At 41.0% G+C, this 22,062-nt stretch overlaps 2 protein-coding genes across 4 annotated transcripts in view; one reads left to right on the top strand and one right to left on the bottom strand.

The window, feature by feature from the left end:
• FBXO11 (F-box protein 11) overlaps positions 1-22,062 on the bottom strand; it is a 94,736-nt gene that overhangs the window by 37,444 nt on the left and 35,230 nt on the right. Inside the window, exon 1 of one of the 3 annotated variants that reach the window (XM_008254435.4) lies at positions 2,074-2,151. The exons of the other annotated variants lie outside the window; for them this stretch is intronic. Coding sequence (XP_008252657.2) covers positions 2,074-2,125 — 52 coding nt within the window. The 5' untranslated portion in view covers positions 2,126-2,151. Of the gene's footprint in view, positions 1-2,073; positions 2,152-22,062 lie in introns of those variants that run through there. 3 annotated transcript variants of the gene reach the window in all.
• On the top strand, positions 11,696-12,187 carry LOC100345060 (small ribosomal subunit protein eS24-like). Its single transcript, XM_051842944.1, has one exon. The coding sequence runs from the start codon at positions 11,741-11,743 to the stop codon at positions 12,104-12,106; it is 366 nt and encodes a 121-aa protein (XP_051698904.1). The 5' UTR covers positions 11,696-11,740; the 3' UTR covers positions 12,107-12,187.

The following is a 22,062-nucleotide window of genomic DNA, read 5'->3' as shown; positions in this document are numbered from 1 at the left end:
TGTTCTCTAATAATTTGATGGTGTCGGGTCATAGATTTAGGTCTTTATTCCATGTTGAGTAGATTTTTGTGTAAGGTGAAAGGTAGGGGTCTTGCTTCATGCTTCTGCAATGTGGAAATCCAATTTTCCCAGCACCATTTATTGAATAGACTGTCCTTACTCCAGGGATTGGTTTTGGATCTTTGATCAAATATAAGTTGGCTGTAGATGTTTGGACTGATTTCTGGTGTTTCTATTCTGTTCCATTGGTCCATCCATCTGTTTCTGTACCAGTACCATGCTGTTTTGATTACAACTGCCCTGTAGTATGCCCTGAAATCTGGTATTGTGATGCCTCTGGCTTTGTTTTTGTTGTACAAGATTTCAGCTGCTTCTCTTTTGAGCTAGCTCTCTGCTGGGGCCTGGGAAAGCAATGGAAGATGGCTCAAGTGTTTGGGATGCCAGCAACAAAGCCAACACCACAATGGCAGTCCACCATCTAACTCTTAAGAATGTCATATAATGTAAAGTGGATTATCTTTTTTAAAATTAAAGAGAGGGGGCCAGCGCTATGGTGTAGTGGGAAAAGCTGCTGTCTGTGGCACTGGTGTCCTATAGGGGTGCCAGTTCGAATCCCAGCTGCTCCACTTCTGATCCAGTTCCCTGCTAATGCTCCTGGGAAAGCAGCAAAAGATGGTCCAGTGTTTGGGGCCCTGCAGCCATATGGGAGTCCTGGATGAAGCGCCTGGCAACAGATCGGCCAACGCCAGCTGTTACAGCCATTTGGGGAGAGAACCAGTGGGTGGAAGATCTGTTTTCCCCTGTCCCCCTAACTCTTTCAAATAAATAAAAAAAAATATTTAAAGAGCAAGTGTGAGTGTGTGTGTGTGTGTGTGTGTGTGTGTGTGGTGGGGGTTGGGTGCAGGGAGAAACACTCATCCATGAGTTCACTACTCAAATGCCACCAATGGCTGGAAGTGGGCCAGGCTAAGGTAAGGCCAGTACCAATCCAAGGGTGGCAGGGACCCAACTACTTGAGCCATCAACCACTGCTTCCCAGAGTCTGCATTAGCAGAAAGTAGAGCCAGAAGACAGAGGCGAGTAAAAACCCAAGTACTGTGACACGTTGGTGCACTTTTAAGTTTAATTGTTACTATTTATCTGAAAGGTGAGGGGGAGGGAGGAAGGGAGAGAGGGAGGGAACGGGAAAGGGAGGGAGGGGAGAGAATGAATGAATGAGAGAGAATATGAGATCTTTCATCTACTGGTTCATTCCCCTAATGCTCACAACTGGGGCTGGGCCAGCCCAACTAGAACTCCATCTGCGTCCTCCACATGGCTGGCAAGGACCCATGTACTTGAGCCATAATCTGTTGCTTCCCATGGTGCAACATTACCAGGAAGCTGAAATTGGAAGCAGAGCCAGGACCTGAACCCAGATATTCTGCTATTGGATGCAGGTGTCCCAGGCAGCAACTTAATCCCTTCCACCGCAATGCCTGCCCCAGAAAACAGGTATCTTTTTAAACCTGAATTGTTACCTTTTGATGTCAAAACTATCAGTACTGTACATAAAATGTCTGTGGGTTCCAAAATTAACAAGATTTCTTAATCTCAGCTTGATGAAAAGTAAAAGATGGAGCAGATGTTTAGCCTAGCAGTTAAGATATTTGCATCCCCCATCAAAGTGGGTTTGATTCCAGCCTCTACCTTCTCACTCCCAACTTTCTCTGCTAACACAGATCCTGACAAGCAACAGTTTCTGACACTTTTGTGGTAGACCTGGTCTGTGTCCCCATCCACAGCTTCAGCCCCAGAATGTTGAGGATATATGAGGAGTGAACGGGAGGACGGAGTACTCTCTGCTTGTCAAATAAATGTATAAAAATTAAAGCAAAAGAAAATCTGATTGACATTACTAATTCAAGAATCAATATCATCTGGAAATAGCTTAGCTTTCTTTTCATTTTTTTCTATTACACATCACATTTTATTTTCCCAAGACATTTTCTCCAACTGCTTTCAAGAAAAGGAGTATAGAACTGATAGAGGCAGGGGTCGGCGCTGTGGGGTAGTAGTAGGTTAAGCATTCACCTGTAGTGCTGGCTTCCCAGATGGGCGCCGGTTCTAATCCTGGCTGCTCCATTTCTGATCCAGCTCCCTGTTGATGGCCTGGGAGAGCAGAAGATGGGCTAAGTGCTTTGGGCCCCTGCACCTACATGGGACACCCATAAGAAGCTCCTGGCTCCTGGCCAAGCTCTGGCTGTTGCGCCATTTGAGGAGTGAACTAACAGACAGAAGATCTGTCTCTCCCTCTTTGTAACTCTGCCTCTCAAGTAAATAAATAAATTAAAAAAAAAAGAAAGACTTGTTTATACATCTTTAAAAAATTGAAACAGGCAGTTAGCTAGCAAGCAGAGGGCCGAGGTCACCAGGTCCTCCCTTCAACCCTGCCTACTCCACCCAACCCCTCCACACTTTGGGGCTGTGACTGAGGTAACCTAAAACCATTATCTCTTGCAAAACCACCTCCAAAAACTGGTACTGGCTGAAAATACCCAACATGGCTCCTGACTATGACCCTGTGATGACCTATAACTAATTATAACAACACTATAATAAAATTATCATGAATGATACTCCTACTCTAATCATGCACCTGATGCCAATGACACTGAGACTTCCTAAAAAGGCAAGAATATGGGTGGCACTTAAATCCCACCCCCTACGAATATTCAATTAAACCATGTTCCACACACCACTCCCATATTCAATTCCTGCAGACCATATAAATGGTTAACACTGAACTTTGCTGGGTGCAACACATTCGCAAGCATGACTACACTCTCTCTCAACAGCACACTTTCACTTTCTTGACAATAAATCTTATTCCTCTGCTAACCTTTACCTATGTTCTGTTCTCAAATTCTTTCCTATGTTGGAGCTAAGAACCTAGACCCAGCCATCTAGTGACAGAATAGCCTTCTCCTAAATAAAACATTAAAAAAATCTCTATTCTCATATTTCTTCCTTTAGTTTTGAATTTTCACCATTTCTTAAGGATCAAAATTTACAAAAAAAAATCATTCACTTCCATTTTGCCAAATAAGGAAAAAATTATTTTTATAATAACTTTAATAAAATTTTAAATATTTTCAAGTTCAAGCCAAGTTTAACTGGACAACAATGTAATTCAACAGTAGTGTTACATGCAAGTAGGTGCTAGTATGACCACAGATCAAATGTATCATTAATTTAATGATCACAATGACCATGGCCCCATATTAAAAATTAAGTCAAACTTAATAAGTCATCAACTAAATTTTTTATTTTCCATCTGTTTGCTAGTCACTGAGAATATGAAGATCAGCCACCGAGACAACAAGGGAGTAAGACATGTACACAAATAAAGCAAGACAGTGAGTGCTAAGTACTAGGGGCACATAGTGTTACAAGAATATAAAACAGGACCAACAATATGCACACACAGTGTAAATGAAAGCAATTTAGCCTGCCATGTGAAATTTAGAAATTTCTAGAAATGACTCTAACTAGTTCAGCTTTATGGAGAGTGGCAAAGACCAGGGAAGTATAAAGAGCAAAATGAGAATAAGGCTATTGTACTCTTAGAGTCACTAAATGTTTAACCTTTCCTTTGTGAATACACACATGAAATAACTATTTTATTCCAAGAAGAAAACCAGAGACCCACAATGGCAGGGGCAAAAGGGGCTGCGTATCATCAGTTCTCTTTCTTTCACAGTCTCACGGTTGAGATCATAATTTCGGGGCCTACAACATGGTGTCTAGTAATGTTTTTACAAATTAAGAAGTCACCCAACAGGAAAGATATTATTAGCCTGTTTTATTGATGAGCATCTGAGACCTATTACAGTTAAATGATGTGAAGTTTAGAAAACCATTAAGTGCTAGCAAAATAATTTTTATGTCAATAGACTGTAAGCGCAACTTTTTGGTTTTTATTTTTCACTACAAAGTAATTTAGAAGTCTTTAAAAAGTTTACTGTACAATCAACACAAATGATGCTGATAACAGTAACTAGAACACAGTACTACTGCAATTAATAGTGTAACTAACACTGAACACTCAGTGTGTGCAGCCACTACCATTTAAAGTGTTTTACATATGTATTAATTCAGTGACTCCTACAATCAAATCTGTAAGGAACATACTGTTAGTATTTCCATGTTATAGATGAGGAAACTAGACACCAAGAAATCAACTTGACCAGGGTCACACAGCATTAAGTAGGAGAGGCAGAATTTGAAATGACTCAATCTCTAAGAGCTCTGTACTTTTAATCACTGTGCTATCTAAATACAAATTAGTCATGCTAAATACTACTGAATATATTTATTACAAAGAGTAACTAGTCTGGGGCCGGTGCTATGGCGCAGCAGGTAAAGCCGCCACCTGCAGTGCTGGCATCCCATATGGGCGCTGGTTTGAGTCCTGACTGCTCCACTTCCATTCCAGCTCTCTGCTATGGACTGGAAGAGCAGTCCTTGGGCCCCTGCACCAGAGTTGAAGACCTGGAAGAAGCTCCTGGCTCCTGGCTTCGGATCAGCACAGCTCCGGCCATCACGGCCAACTGGGAAGTGAACCAGTGGATGGAAGACCTCTTTCTCTCTGCCCCTGCCTCTCTAACTCTGCCTTTCAAATAAATACATGAATCTTTAAATACTCCTTGAAAATATTTAATTTTAAAAAGTTAAAAAATTGTAAAAATCAAAGTCATACATTTTTATGAAAAAAAAAAAAAAGATTTATTATTTATTCTAAAAGTCAGAGTCACAGAGACAGTGAAAGATAGAGGGAGAGAGGGTCTATCTGCTGGTTCACTCCCCAGATAGCGGCAACAGTCAGTGCTGGGGACCAGGCCAAAGTCAGGAACCAAGAGCTTTATCCGCATCTCCACAAGGATGGCAGGGGTTCAAACATTCAGGCCATCATCTGTTGCTTTTCCAAAGCCATTAGTCAGGAGCTGGACTGGAAGTGAAGCAGTCTGAACATGAACTAGCACCCATAAGGCATGCTGGAGTCACAGGCAGTGGCTTTATGCACTATACTAACACTAACCCCAAAGTCATATTTCTTACATAATATTTTATTCAAAACATTCACAATTTTTTTTTTATTTTTTAAGAGGCAAAGAGACAAAGACAGCGATTGAGCTACCATCTACTAGTTCACTGCCCAAATCCCTGCAATGGCCAGGAACTCAACCCCAGTCTCCTATGTGGGTGGAAGGGACCTAACTATTTGAACCTTCATCTGCTGCCTCAAAGGGTTTGCATTAGTAGCAGGCTGGAATCAGGAGTCACAGCTGACTCCTACTCAGGGATGTGGGTATCTCAACCATTGAAACACCTGCCCCATGAATTAACATTTTATACCAAAACACTACAACATAAAATTGGGTCCTTCATTTTTGCAATAGGTAGATCCTTAGTCTTTTTGTATTATAAATATCAAAATTATGTGGAGATAGTATAGCACAATGACTAAAGATACAGCCTCTACAAAGACTGTTTAGTTCTTGGTTAGACTTCAGGCTTAGTAGCCCTGTAATCATGGGCAAGTTCCTTAACCTTAACCTTAACTTAATCTCCTTCACTGATTTTCAGTTCATCTATAAAATGGAGATACTTTTGGTGCCTACCTAATAAAATTATTGTGAAAATTAGGGGTGCACATTTGGCACAGTGGTTAAGTCACCACTTGGGATGCCCACATCCCATATCACAGTGCCTGGTTCAAGTCCAGGCTCCTCCACTTCCTGCTCATGTGCATCCTGGGAAGCAAATGATGATGGCTTGAGTACCTGAGTATCTATATCAACATGAGAGACCTGGATGGAGTCCTGGGGTGGCTCCTGGCTTAGGCTTGACCAATCCCAACTGTTTTGGGCTTTAGGGAGTAAACAAATGAAATGAAAGATCTCTGTCACTCTTTCAAATAAAATTAAAATAAACAAACATAAATAAGACTGAAAACATTTAACATGGTACCTAGTAGAGACAACATCCCAAAGATAGTACAACGGAGACAGGATACTGAAAGTTAGCAAGGTGGGTTCAAACATTTCAAATCCCAACTAGAGGGGTTTTTAAAAAATGATCCAATCATCTAAAAACTGTATGAGATAGAAATGATTCTTATTAGAAAATACTACTTCTAATAGGTATTTAGAATGGTCTTGGAGCCAGCACTATGGCATAGTAGGTAAAGCCCCCATCTGCAGCACCGCCATCCCACATGAGCATCGGTTTGTGTCCCTGTTGCTCCACTTCCAATCCAGCTCTCTGCTAATGCACTTGGGAATGCAACCAAGGATGGTCCAAGTCCTTGGGCCTCTGTATCCATGTGGGAGATCCAGAGGAAGTTCCTGGTTCTTGGCTTTGAATTGGCACAGCTCTGGCCATTGCAGCCATTTAGAGTGAACCAGCACATGGAAGATGTCATGCTCTTTCTCTGTCTCTCTCTCTGTAACTCTTTCAAATAAATAAATAAATCTTAAAAAAAAAAAAAAAGTGGCCTTGAAAAGCAGAAAATACAATGCTGAATCCACAAATGGCAAGGCCTAATGGCAGATAAAAATGAATTCTGTCTCCTTTAAAGTACTGTTTTTGGATGCTATAAAATTATTCTAAAAATTCTGCCAGATTCAAGCTTTTTCTAATTATAAAAGTATGTTCAAATACACTTAAAGATTAAGCTTTTCAAAGTACCATGAGTTCATCACCATCAATATTTAAGAATATTCTTCCAGTTCTCTTTGCCTATACAAATTATATAATTAAAACACTATGTACTGCTTTGTATCTTGCTTTTTACTTTTCATTATGAACCTGAAATGTTCTTGATACATGTTACAAAATTTCTCCTGAAACATGGTTTTCAATGGTTATTGTCATATAAATGTATCATAATTTATTTAACTAGTCCTTTGTCATTAAACTTTAACCAATTACCTCATATTAAGGTTTTTGACTCTGGCCTTACGTATTAACTCCTTCAATGATGACAAATCTACCCTTTACAAACAGATATGGCAGCAGGTATTAGGGGAGAGTGGGGTAAATCACAGCTTGGAACACCTGCATCCTAAATTGGAGTCCCTGGAATCAAGTCCCACCTCTGCTTCTAGCTATGTACCTGGAGACAGCAGGTGATGGCGTAAGTAATCGAGTCCCTTTCATCAGTGTACAAGATGTGGATGGAATTCCAGGCTCCTGGCTTCATCCTGGCTCAGCCCTGGCTATTGCAGGCATTTGAGGAGTGAAACAATAGATGGAAGAGACTTTTCTCTTTCAGTTCCTCTGCCTTTCAAATAAGTAAAATGTTATTAGCCCATGTCATCTGGAGTCAAATAAGATGACTTACCAAGCTAGGACATATAATAACAACTGAACTTTATTACAGAACTTCTTATCAAGCAAGAATGGTATCAATATGCATTACTTTTACTTGTCAGTACCAACATATACGGCTGATACTACTATTTATATTTTACAACTGTGGATACAGAGATCAACTTTTTACTTATTTATTTGAAATGCAGAGTTTGAAAGAGAGAGAGAATGAATGAATGAATGAATGAATACCTTCCATCCGCTGGTTCAGTTCCCAGATGGCCTGAGCTGAGTCAGGCCGGTCCAAAGCCAGGAGCCAGGAACTTCTTCCCAGTGGGTGCAAGGGCTCAAGAACTCAAACCATCCTGCTGCTTTCCCAGGCACATTAGCAGGGAGCTGGATTGGAAGTGGAGCTGCTGGGAGTTGAAATGGGGCCCATATGAGATGAGAGCTTTGCAGGTTGCAGGTGGTGGCTTTACCTGCCATGCCACAATGCTGGCCCCAATGTAGCTTTTTTTTTTTTTTTTAAAGATTTATTTATTTATTTGAAAGTCAGAGTTACACAAAGAGAAAGAGAGGCAGAGAGAGAGAGCGAGAGAGGTCCTCCATCCTATGGTTCACTCCCCAACTGGCCACAATGGTCAGAGCTGCACCGACCCAAAGCCAGGAGCCAGGAGCCTCCTCCGGGTCTCCCATGCAGGTGCAGGGGCCCAAGGACTTGGGCCATCCTCTATCGGAACTGGAGCAGCCGGGACTCGAACCGGCGCCCATATGGGATGCTGGCACTGCAGGTGGCGGCTTACCCGCCACGTCATAGTGTCGATCCCCCCAAGGTAACTTTTTAGCAGTTAGTAGGTGGCAGCACTAGGATCTGATGTCAGAACCCACAGTAATAACTTCTGTTCTATACAGCCTCCTTAACAACTCAACAAAATTAACTACCCAACCAGTAACGTCAGTCAATAACAATAACAACATACAGATAACATTTTATCAATGTATCAGGCACTGTAATCATTATTTTACATAATCTCTCTGTTCCTATAAAGGAAGATCTAATTATTCTTCTATTCTGCTTCCAAGATATGGTTTACATAAATGTATTTATGTGTCTTTATTCACTGTGGGCTTCCTGCTTATTAGAACATCCATCCTCTCTACTTAAATGTTACCTACCATTCAGTGTTCAATATGTTTTCTATAGTCTTTCACAACTTTTCCATTTCAGACTCCTTTCTAATTACAACCTGTAAAGAGTAAAATCAAATGTGGAGTGAGGGGCTGACACTGTGGCATAGTGGGCTAAGCCTCTGTCTGCATCCTATATGGGTGCCAGTTCCAGTGCTGGCTGCTCCTCTTCCAATCGAGCTCTCTGCTACAGCCTGGGATTAGTGGAAGATGGGCCAACTACTTGGGCCCCTGTACCAACGTGGGAGACCCAGAGGAAGCTGCTGGCTCCTAGCTTTAAATGTGCACAGTTCCAGCCGTTGTGGCCATCTGGGGAGTGAAACAGTGGATGGAAGACCTTTTTCTGTCTCTCCGACCCTCTCTTTGTCTGTAACTCTACCTCCTAAATAAATAAAATCTAAAAAAAAAAGTGAGGGCCAGCGCTGTGGTATAGTGGGTAAAGCTGTTGCCAGTTTGCGTCCCGGCTGCTCCACTTCCAATCCATCTCTCTGCTATGGCCTGAGAAAGCAGTGGAAGATGGCCCAAGTCCTTGGGCCCCTTTACCCATGTGGGAAACCCAGAAGAAGCTCCTGGCTTCTGGCTTCAGGTCAGTGCAGCTCCAGACATAGCAGCCAACTGGGGAGTGAATCAGCGAATCGAAGACACTCTCTCTAATTCTTTCAAATAAATAAAAAAATAAATAAATCTTTAAAAAAAAAATGTAGAGTGGGGCCAGCGCCGTGGCTCACTTGGTTAATCTTCCGCCTGCAGTGCCGGTATCCCATATGGGCACCGGATTCTAGTCCCGGTTGCTCCTCTTCCAGTCCAGCTCTCTGCTGTGGCCCGGGAAGGCAGTGGAGGATGGCCCAAGTGCTTGCACCCGTGTGGGAGACCAGGGGAAGCACCTGGCTCCTGCCTTTGGATCAGCGCAGTGCGCCGGCTGCGGCGGCCATTGGAGGATGAACCAATGGCAAAAGGAAGACCTTTCTCTCTGTCTCTCTCTCTCACTGTCCACTCTGCCTGTCAAAAAGAAAAAAAAAAAAGAAAAAAAAAGAAGCCTTTGTCATGAGACTACACATAGAAGAAAGTTTTCAGGAACACAAGAACATTGAAGAAATGTACAAAAGTGGCAGAGCCAACAGTACAGAAATACTTTAAAAAAATCTGTGAAAAAACTGATTTAAAAATACAAAAATATTTTGAAATTCATACACAGCTTTCTCCAATAGAAATTTTTCATGAATTCTTTTAGAACCTAGGAATCATAAGCCAGGTAGAGATTTTTCTAAAATATTTTTACTCGTATTTTTAAGATATATTTTAGTTCAAGGATGGAGTGGGGGGGGGGGGAGAAGGAGATCTTCCATCTGCTGGTTCACTTCCAAAATAGCTACAACAGCTGGGGCTGAGTTAGAAATCTCCATGGGTCTCTCACATGGGTGGTGGCAGGCACCCAAGAATTTCTAGGATAGTAACTTTTTTTGTAAGCAGAGTTAAGTTTTTAGTAAAACCTAAAATACTTGGGTCATCCAAGCTTTTGCTTTCCCAGGTGCAGCAGCACAGAGCTGGACCAGAAGCAGGACAACTGGGACTCCAACTGGGGCTCTGATATGGGATGTAAATGCACGTGTTACAGGTAGAGGCTGAACCTGTTGTGCCATAACACTGGCACTAAGGCAGATACAGATTTTTTAAAATTACCCTTATTTTCGAATATGGGCAAAATATGGGGGAAAAAAAGTTGAATCCACTATCCACACATTTTATTAAAGAAACTGAAGAACAGCAGATGGCGCCAAAATATCATTTTTGAAAACAGTTACTGTCTTGGGCCACTAGGAATAATTGAAATTCAAGGGAAAACCCTTTACATTAGAAGTAAAAGCTAGAAAAAATATTACAAATTATTCAAGTTTTCATATAATACACCTCCAGATTGATGTCAATAACAATATTTATTTTATTTTATTTTTTTGACAGGCAGAGTGGACAGTGAGAGAGAGAGACAGACAGAAAGGTCTTCCTTTGCTGTTGGTTCATCCTCCAATGGCCGCCGCACCGCGCTGATCCAAAGCCAGGAGCCAGGTACTTCTCCTGGTCTCCCATGGGGTACAGGGCCCAAGGACCTGGGCCATCCTCCACTGCACTCCCTGGCCACAGCAGAGAGCTGGCCTGGAAGAGGGGAAACTGGGACAGAATCCGGGGCCCCGACCGGGACTAGAACCCGGTGTGCCAGCGCTGCAAGGCGGAGGATTAGCCTGTTGAGCCACGGCACCGGCCAATAACAATATTCTAAAGCAAGAATACTTATTGAAATAACATGGTTAAATAAAATGCAAAAATTGCAACAGACTGGAAGTACTTTATGTTTGACTAAAAACTTACTCTTTTTACACAGAAGTTACTATCCTAGAAAGAGTACTGCCTAATATCTGTAAAACTAAAGTGATTCATATCACTTACTTACCAAGTAATACCAGTGATGGAACTGATTAGCATTTAGGTAATATAAAGCTACTCTTTATAAAAATTATTTTCTTTCTTGATTCAAAAATGTATAAAGGGGAAATATTACAATAAGATACACTCACTAATCTTAAAGTCAACAGTCAACCATAGTTCAAAATATTAAAATGTAAAATATTAAAACAGGGATTTTGGGAACAATGTGTACCAAAGCCAAGATGGTTCAATTTCATGACATCTGGGCTAAGATTAAACTATTCTGCACTGATTAGGGATGAATACAAGGGAAGAAAATTTAGCAAGATTTAAAAGTAATAGATTTGGAGATAGTGCTGTGGCATAATAGGTGAAATCGCCGCCTGCAATGCTGGGATCCCATATGGATACTGGTTTGAGACCCAGCTGTTCCACTTCTGATCCAGCTCTCTGCTATGGCCTGGGAAAGCAGTAGAAGATGGCCCAAGTCCCTGGGCCCCTGCACCTGCTCCTGGCTTTGGATCAGACTAGCTAAGGCCATTGCGGCCACCTGGGGAGTGAACCAGTGGATGGAACTCCCCCCCACCTCTAACTCTGCCTTTCAAATAAATAAATAAATAAATAAATCTTTTAAAAAAATTAGGTTTTGGAATCCATAGGCAGGATGGAGACATGATGGGTTGTCTCCAATGGGGGTGGAGGGTGGGATGATGCTCTTGGCTGAGGCCAAGAATTCTTACAGAACGACACAGTAACCATCCGGACCCGGAAGTTCATGACTAACCGACTACTGCAGAGGAAGCAGATGGTCATTGACGTGCTCCACCCTGGCAAGGGGATGGTGCCGAAGACAGAGATTTGGGAAAAACTGGCCAAAATGTACAAGACGACTCCCGACGTCATCTTTGTGTTTGGATTCAGAATTCATTTTGGTGGTGGCAAAACAACAGGCTTTGGCATGATTTACAATTCCTTGGATTATGCTAAGAAAAATGAACCCAAACACAGACTTGCAAGACATGGCCTGTATGAGAAGAAAAAGACTTCAAGAAAGCAGCGAAAGGAGCGTAAGAACAGGATGAAGAAGGTCCGGGGAACTGCCAAGGCCAACGTTGGTGCTGGCAAAAAGCCGAAGGAGTAAAGATTTTGCAGTGAATTTATCTACAGTGATTGTGCGAATTTTTCATGGGAATTAATAAACTGTAAAAACTTTCAAAAAAAATTAGGTTTTGGATGATTTACACAGAAAAAAGAAAGTACATTTTTTACAAATTCATAAGTGGAGGCCAGCGCCGCGGCTCAATAGGCTGATCCTCCACCTAGCAGCGCAGGCACACCGGGTTCTAGTCCCGGCTGGGGCGCCAGATTCTGTCCCAGTTGCCCCTCTTCCAGGCCAGCTCTCTGCTGTGGCCCGGGAAGGCAGTGGAGGATGGCCCAGGTGCTTGGGCCCTGCACCCCATGGGAGACCAGGAAAAGCACCTGGCTCCTGCCATCGGACCAGCGCGGTGCGCCGGCCACGGTGGCCATTGGAGGGTGAACCAACGGCAAAGGAAGACCTTTCTCTCTGTCTCTCTCTCTCTCACTGTCCACTCTGCCTGTCACAAAAAAAAAAAAAAAAAAAAAAAAAAAAAAAAAAAAAAAAAATCATAAGTGGATGAAATTTCATTCTAATTCCTCAAATGCAAATAAAGAACTAAAGCTCTAAAATGTGATTTATCCGTAGTCCTCAGGTGTTTTCAGGAATGCTGAGTTTATACCTTTCAAGTACTAAACAGAATGTTAGTTTTAATCATTTTGACTTACAATATTTTCAAAGTAATGCCTTTTATATGAACATCCTTAAATGTTAATACTTTCTGTGTTATTCTAAGATCATTCCAATCATGAAATACCCAACTATTTTGTGGTATGATGAAACCTGAGACCCCACATTAGTACAAAGCCATTTTCCAGAAAAAGTGTCCTAAACTTCCGGGTATCTTTAATTTCTCCTGAGTTTATAGAGATTTTGCTTTCATTCTTACTGTCATGTTGTTGTCACTTGTATGGTCAGTTAAGTCTCACAAAGCATCTTCTCTTCCCTGATAAATCTGTAAAATAAGCTTGCAAGATATATCTGTTTTTTTAAAGTAAGGGTAAACAGGTTTAAGAGATTTTTTTTCCAAAAGTACATGGGTTTTAGAACTATCTTATTCTGTTCACTTTTGTTGCTTAGGGTTGTTTCAGATAAATGAGATTTCTGGGAACTTTATTCCAAATAGTTACTTTAAAAAAAAAAAATCATTGTGCCCTAAGTGGTTAACTCATTTGCCAGAAAGCACACTCCAAAGACTCACCAACAGCAAGGACATTATAAACTGGCTATATTTCAAATGGTTGGCTAATAAATTTAAATGACAATTTTGAATATAAGATTTCAATCCTTATTCTCAATTAAACCTTATTTTACCCTGGAGACTTAACCAAGGTTATTCAAACCATTAGCCTCTTTAGGAGAGATGAAGAGGATAAGTTAAATCACATGGTCACACATGGGGCTGGCATTCTGATGCAGTGGGTTAAGCCACTGCCTGCGATTGCCAGTGTATCCTATGAGCACTGTTCAGCCCTGGCTGCTCCATTTCCTATCCAGCTCCCTGCTAATGAGCCTGGGAAAGCAACAGAAGATGGTCAAAGGGCTTGGGCACCTCCCACTCATGTGAGAAACCCAGATGGAGTTCCTGGCTCTGGCCTGGCCTAGCCCAGACCACTGTGGCCATTTGGGGAATAAACCAGTGCATGGAAGATTTCTCTCTAACTCTGCCTTTCAAATGTCAGTCGTTTTTTTAAGCTGCCACCTGCACAGTTGGCATCCCATACGTTCAAGTCCCAGCTATACTTCCAATCCAGTTCCCTGCTAATCGCCTAGGAAAAGCAGCAGCAGATTACCCAAGTGCTTGTGCCTACCCATGTAGGAGACCCAGAAGAAACTAATGGCTCCTGGCTTTGGCCTGGCCCATTTCAAGATGTTGTGGCCATTCCATCATTGGATGGAAGACCTATCTCTTCCTTTTTCTGTAACTCTTCCTTTCAAATAAATAAATCTTTAAAAAATAATAAAAAGGTCACATAATAACTTCATTCTACTGGAATATGGGGGAAACAAGTTATTTTTAAGTCTTAAATTGGGAAGAACAGCATTTCTCAAACTTAGCTGTATATCAAGGCACCTGTAGATCTTGCAAAAACACACACGTTCTCACTTTAACTCTCATGTATTACATACTGTGACCAGCTTATAATAACCATTCTACCCCATACAATCATTAAGTAATTCCAAATCCCTCAAGGGCAGGAAGATCTAAACTGATCTGGCCCAGTGAGACACAAAAGGTAACTGCTTTTCCGGGATGAGGGAGGCAGCATCTGGGAAACAAGAAGTCCTTTCTTTCCTCTTAGTAGATACAAACAAGGAGAAATAAAGGTTGCCTTATTATAGTAAGCAGCTCATCCTCATTTCTTTTTTTTTTTTTTTTTTTTTTTGACAGGCAGAGTGGACAGTGAGAAAGAGAGACAGAGAGAAAGGTCTTCCTTTGCCGTTGGTTCACCCTCCAATGGCTGCCACGGCCGACACGCTGCAGCCGGCACACCGCACTGATCTGATGGCAGGAGCCAGGTGCTTTTCCTGGTCTCCCATGGGGTGCAGGGCCCAAGCACCTGGGCCATCCTCCATTGCCTTCCCGGGCCACAGCAGAGAGCTGGCCTGGAAGAGGGGCAACTGGGACAGAATCTGGCGCCCCGACCGGGACTAGAACCCCATCCTCATTTCTTAAGGAGAGCTAATAACACCCAAGCTGACAACTTGAGAAGGGCAAAGCTGCAACCACAGAATATAGGAGACGAAATTCCTTGTCGTGTCAGATTAGTTTTCTTGATGTTTAAAGCCATCTTGAGTCAGATTTAGGTTACTCACGTGCAAAAGCATCTTACAATTTGGAAAAGCTCCACTGCTCAGGATACACAACCAGAGTTGAAAGCCATTGGACTAGAGAAATAATTTAAAATTCAAAAGGAATTAAACAATGTGGAGTGTTGTGAAGAACTGGGAAGGAGAAGGGAAAATAAAAACAAGAACCTAATCCACAGGACAAACTCTTAAGCATAAATTGTATGCAGATAAAATGTATTCACATTTCTAAATATGCAGAATGTATAATCCTTTCACTGGATCCTCCTCCAACAGCAATTATCACAGTATCAGCCATATGAATGCTATTTAATGGTTACAATAAATCTAAAACAATTAGTCCAAAGACTTACAGTAGTTTTTCCATGTTTTCCCCTGCCTTCAAACTGATCTCAATATAAAAATTAAAACCAGCTGGCGCCGCGGCTCACTAGGCTAATCCTCCGCCTTGCGGCGCCGGCACACCGGGTTCTAGTCCCGGTCAGGGCACCAGATTCTATCCCAGTTGCCCCTCTTCCAGGCCAGCTCTCTGCTGTGGCCAGGGAGTGCAGTGGAGGATGGCCCAAGTGCTTGGGCCCTGCACCCCACAAGTACCTGGCTCCTGCCTTCAGATCAGCGCGGTGTGCCGGCCGCAGCAAGCCGGCCGCGACGGCCATTGGAGGGTGAACCAACGGCAAAGGAAGACCTTTCTCTCTGTCTCTCTCACTGTCCACTCTGCCTGTCAAAAAAATAAAAAATAAAAAAATAAAAAAAAATAAAACCAAAACACTGTTGTTGTTAAATTAGTTTAATATGAAGTAGTCTCAAGTTTCAGGAACTGGCATCCTATATGGGTGCTGGTTCAAGTCCTGCTGTTCCACTTCCAGTCCAGCTCTGTTATGGTCTGTGAAAGCAGTAGACGATGGCCCAAGTGTTTGGGCCCCTGCACCCAAGTGGGAGACCAAGCAGCTCCTGGCTCCTGGCTTTGGATCAGCTCAGCTCCAGCCATTGTGGCCATTTGGGGAGGGAACCAGCAGATGAAAAACCTCTCTCTCTCTGCCTCTGCCTCTCTGTAACTCTGCCTTTCAAATAAATAAATACATATTTAAAAAGAGCAAACAGACAAATAATGTTATAAAAATTTTTTCATACCCATTGGTACCACAGGAAAGTTAGTGAGCTAATTATTAAATTAGAAAACTATGTACAAATGTTAGGAATAACATTTCAACAGATCAACAGAAAGCAGAATTAAATGAAAATATAGTTTAATTTCCCCAAGTGTTCTTAAATAGTTCATTAAAATGGCCCTACAACATAGTTACAGAAAATTTAGGTAAAACTGATCATCATTAAGGGCATTAGTTTAATAAAGTATTCTAAACAAAGGGTTTATAAATAGCTCCCATTTTATGAAATATCTGAGTCAAGTTTTATGTTTATTTCAAAGTTTTCCATAGTTTCTATTAGACCTAGTATTTTGAAATTGTGGTACAAAAGTTTTCAAAGGTGTAGGCTAATTTTGAAGAACTATAGCATCCTCCGATAGACCATAGAGATAAATCCAAAGCTAGATTTATGGTTTTGCTTGCAACTTCAAACAAAATGTTAACGTAGACAATGGAATATCTGTGGAAATTTAGTCATCTTTAACTTCACTGATCTCCAGTTTATAAGACATAACTACAGTAAAGAGAATGGTACCTCTTGAGAAAACAAAAATAATGGAAGATACAAGTATCTTTTAATTAACTCATAATTACAAACAGCAAATAGTATAAATAAATAAGCATTCTAGGATTAGTAAGTTATTTATGTTATATACAAATAGCTTCTGTCAAGATAAAGAAAAGTCCACAGATATAAGGTAAATCATTAACTTAATCATTAGGGCAATGGCATGCATATGAATTAGGTATTTTGACTCACCAGTGATGGAAGTTAAAATCAAAAAAACTATTTTGAAGCTTTTAAAAAAGATTTTTTTTTTTTTTGAAAGGCAGAGTTACAGCAAGGCAGAGGCAGAGAGAAAGACAGATAAGAGAGATCTTCCATCTGTTGGCTCACCCCCCAAATGGCTACAATGGCTGGAGCTGGGCTGATCCGAAGCCAGGAGCGTCTTCCAGATCTCCCACATGGGTGCAGGGGCCCAAGGATTTAGGTCATCTTTTACTGCTTTCCCAGGCCCTAGCAGAGAGCTGGATTGAAGTGGAGCAGCTGGGACTGAAACCAGTGCCCATATAGGATACTGGAACTGCAAGTGGCAGCTTTTACCTGCTACACCACAGCACTGGCCCCTGAAGATCTTTTATAATCCACATGCATTATTTTATTAATCATATTCCACTTATTATGTTAACACTCTTTCCTTATGTATTATGCCACCATAATTTCAAAGTCAAATAACAATCAAATAGTTAAACAGACTTTGCTTCTGTACATATAAATAAAATACCTGGCTACTCTACCCTAGTTAGAATAAAAATTTCCTTAACTGTAAATGAACAGAGGAATCAGTACAGTTTATCACTGTTATTTATATGCTGAGCAAATATCCAGAATAAAGTCCATATTTCTCAGCCTCTTAATACTGAGGTGGCCATCTGACTAGATTTTGTCTAACGGGATATAAATAGAAGTGTCCCATATGACTTTTTGAATATGTCGTAAAAGAAAGAAAGGGGGCCAGCACTGTGGCATAGTGGGTAAAGCCTCCACCTGCAATGCCAGCATCCCAGTTCGAGTTCTGGCTGCTCCACTTCCGATCCAGCTCCCTTGCTATATAGAAAATGGCCCAAGTCCTTGGGCCCTTGCACCTGTGTGGGAGACACGGAAGAAGCTCCTGGCTTTGGATCGGCTCAGCTTCAGCTGTTGCAACCATATGGGGAGTGAACCAGCTGATGAATCAGCTCTCTTTCTGCCTCTCTGTAACTCTGCCTTTCAAATAATAAATTAAAAAAAAAAAAAAAAAGAAAAAGAAAGGAAGGCCCTTCTTTACTCTTTCTGCTTCCCGCCAGGTAGAATACAAGAGCATGAGCAAATAGTATAAATAGTATATTTATATATACTATATATACTATATATATACTATATAAGTAGTATATAAATAGTATAAACCATAAAAGTCATGTACTTAAGGATAATGAGCTATAAAATGGGAGCCTAGGTTCCTAATGACATGATAGAACATAAATACCAACCTCAGATTTTTACCTCTAAGACTTTTATCACAACAGAGAGGAATAAACTTCTATACTTTAAACAACAATTGTTTGGGGTTTGTTACTCTGACAAATCTGTTTTTGATAGTCACACAAAGTAAAAATACTCTGTGCATTTGTGTAAAAATCTTTAATACATTTAAGATATCAGTGGAGGGGCCGGTGCTGAGGCGCAGTGGGTAAAGCTACTGTCTGCAATGCTGGTATCCCACACTGGCGCCGGTTCCAGTCCTTGCTGCTCCACTTCTGATCTGGTTCCCTGCTAATGTGCCTGGGGAAGCAGTGGAAGATGGCCCCTGCACCCACATGGAAGACCTGGATGAAGCTCCTGGCTCCTGGCTTTGGTCTGGCCCAGCCTTGGCCATTGCTACCATCTGAGGAGTGACCAAGTGGATGGAAGATCTAACTCTTTCAAAAATAAATCTTAAAAAAAAAAAAAAAAAAAAAGGCATTAGTGCAAACTACATGGGTTATTAGAGTCAAAAGAATTTGTTCAAATAGCACCTCTGTTACTTAGCTGCATGGTCTTGGGCAGATTACTTAGTCTCATTAAGTCTCAATTCAAGTGTAAAATGGCAGAAAAATACCTACTTCTTAGAATTATTGTATTAAACATAATGAAACGGAGAAAGAAGAAGTAAAAAGGAAAACAAGTATCAATAGTAAGAGATTTAAAAAGATTAGCTAGGAAAGCAAAAATCAAAATGGTATTTTAAAAATTGCAAAATAATATAGAAAAATTAGTTACTTCAAATATGCTCTATCTCAACTTTTATAACATATAACATCTACAAAATGGAATTGTATACATATCTAAAGAGTCTTCCGAATCAAAATTGTATCACAAAAGTATACCAGAAATATCTATAAATCTGAACAAGTTTTCTGAACAACTTTCAGTTCCGTATCTCTTAAAGGAAAAACTATCCCTCTACCCAACATACTTCAATAAAAGCCAGGATTCTCCACAATAAACTTTAATCATCTTTAAACTACTTTTAAGTATACAATACTTTGATAATTCAAAATGTTTTTTGATCTCTGACATCTTTTGTATGTATTCTCAGAGTTGAATTTCTAAGAATAAAGCACTCTGATGAGACTCACAACTTAAAAATAAGAATTACCTTAAAGACTAAAAATTTTCTAATTGTTCTCAGGTTCCAGATTTTAACACAACTTCCTTTAATTAACTGATTTACTCCATTAATTTCATTATTTTTTCTGCACTTTATTGGTACAGTGTGGTAACACTCAGATAGGCTAAGCTGCAGTAATGAATTCTGAAGAATTTTATTATTTATTTGACAGGCAGAGTTACAGATAGTGAGAGGAAGAGACAGAAAGTCTTCCATTCACTGGTTCACTCCCCAAACGGCCACAACAGCTGGAGCTGTGCTGATCCAAAGCCAGGGGCTTCCTCTGGGTCTCCCACGCGGGGGCAGGGTCCCAAGCACCCTGGGCCATCTTCTACTGTCTTCCTGGTCCAGCTGTCTGCTATGGCCTAGGAAGAGGAGCAGCCTAGGGACTAGAATTGGCACTCATATGTGATGCCGGTGCTGCAGGTGGAGGATTAACGTACTGTGCCACAGTGCTGGCCTCACAGTAATGAATTCTTAAAATTCTTTAGCTTAAAACAGTATTTCTTATTCACTTTATGTGTTTATTAAAGTTGGTAAAGGACTTTGCTGTGTAGAATCATCTTCCTCTGAAGTTAGGCTTATGAACAGCCTCTTTCTCTGAAACACTCCTAGTAGAAGCAGCCAAAAGAAGAGTTCTGTAAGTCCTCGTAGCGACAATTAAATGATTCTCCTGAAAACAACAACTCACTGCCACTCACAACTCTTTTGTCAGATACCTGTGTTCCATGTCAATGCTCACCAAAGGATGTTATCAGCAGATTTTAATATAGGATAACCCACTATACACATACAAGTCAGCTCTTTCCCCTTGCCACCCTGTGATTGCCCAATGGGTTCATGAACAAGGCAGCTATAGTGACAAGGATGAAGGTTGTGTAACTTGGACTTCCACTCATTGAGAATGATTCAGCTATGGTTGCTGCTCAGAGTCCAATATGGCGGCAGCAGACTCAGTCCTCAATAGGCCACCATTCCCAGAGTGTTCAGTCAACCACCTGGTAGAAGGCTTGATAACACTGGACCACTTCCAGCAGGATAGGGCAGGATTTGTCTTACTGGAATAGACACCTCACAACACAAGCAGGCAGCAACAGGTTCATGCTCACAGAATTCACCCATTTTACCATATTCCTTGCAATCCTAAAGCAGCTAGTTTCATAGGAAGATTCAGTTACATTGTTAAGCTGGGTAGTAATACCTTGTAGGGGTATGGGAAGGTTCTCCAGAAGACTATACATACTCTGAATCACATCCAACATACAGTGCTCTTTCTTCTATAGCCAGGCTCACAGGTGCAGGAATCAAGGGGTGAATGGAAGTGACACCACTTACTATTTATACCTAGTCACACACAAAGGAATTTTTTGTCCCTGTGAGCTTATGGTCTGCTGTCCTAGAGGTTTAGCTGCAGAGAAAAGCTTCCATTAAGAGACATGAAACTGGATTGCCACTTTGTCATTATGGACTCCTCATGCCTCTGGAGTGACTGACCTGGAATACCAAGAGGCAAGTGGACGGCTACTCTACAGTGAAGGTAAGGAAGAGTATTTCTGGAATACAGGGGACTCTCTAGGGCAGGAGTGAGGAAACGTCCAGACCATGAAATCATTTGGTCTGACCCTGCCAAGGCAACTACAATTCAATAAATCTATAGCAGTTAGGACACAATTCAGAAAATCTATAGCATGCTCATTTTTAAGTTGATAATTTTGTATGGTCCACAAATGACATTATAAATATCCAAATGGCCCTTGGCAGAAAAAAAGGTTCCCCATCCCTGTTCTAAGGTATCACACTATTTAATTTCATTTTTTAAATCTGAAAGGCAGAGAGAGAATGAGTGCACACATACGAAAGCATTCCCATCTGCTGGTTCACTCCCTAAATGTTCACGATGGTTGGAGATGGAGCTGGGCTTGAACCAAAACAAAGGAATTCAATCCAGGTCTCCAGAAAGGGCAGTAGGGACCCAACTACCTGAGCCACTTCTTAGTATTACCATGCCTGTGATAAAAGCAGAAAACTACAAGCCCATATAAGCAGGACTACTAATGGCCTAAACCCTTCAGGAATGAAGGTTTGGGTTACCTCATAAGGTAAAGAAACACAACTAGTTGAGGAATGTGTATGTATATAACATAAATAGCAAATATCTTTTTCTTCCTTCTTGTGTAACATAAGATACATCAACTTTATATGATAGTATTTCAGTATTGTTAACTTTATATCATAGTATTTAAGCTGAAGTTATCAAGGAGTAAACATCATCCAGGGCTTTGCATCCTCTTCTGGGAAAAGGGTTACTGAGCTTTTGGTATGCAAGACAGTTATAGGCTGAAGTATAACTTTGCCTTTATTTGGAGATTGAGTATGGTTAAAGGAGAGACACATGAGGGCCAAACTAACAGAAGGGAGATGTGTGATGGTTAATTTTACCTGTCAGCTTCAGAGTGATTTTGTATGAGATTATATTGATGAACTTTTGAATAAACAGATTATCCTCCGTGATGTAAGTATATTTCATCCAATCAGCTGAGTGCTTGAATACAACAAAAAGATTGGCCTTCCCAAGCAAGAAGGAATTCTCTATTCGACTGACTTTAGAGTTCACGTACACCGCTGACTTTCCTGGGCCTCAAGCTTGCTAGTCTGTACTGTATGTAGACTTTTTGGACTTCACAGTCTCCAAAGCTGCTTAAGCCAATTCCTTATAAATCAAGTTATATATAATTTATGTATCTTTATTATACATAGGGGTAGATACATCTTATTGGTTCTGTTTCTTCGGAGAGCTCTAATATACCATTTT

The sequence above is a fragment of the Oryctolagus cuniculus genome, chromosome 2 (genome assembly GCF_964237555.1).
Source record: "Oryctolagus cuniculus chromosome 2, mOryCun1.1, whole genome shotgun sequence".
Classification (NCBI taxonomy): domain Eukaryota; kingdom Metazoa; phylum Chordata; class Mammalia; order Lagomorpha; family Leporidae; genus Oryctolagus; species Oryctolagus cuniculus.
The sequence above is the reverse complement of the archived record's forward strand: the minus strand, read 5'-3'. Positions and strand labels throughout refer to the sequence as shown.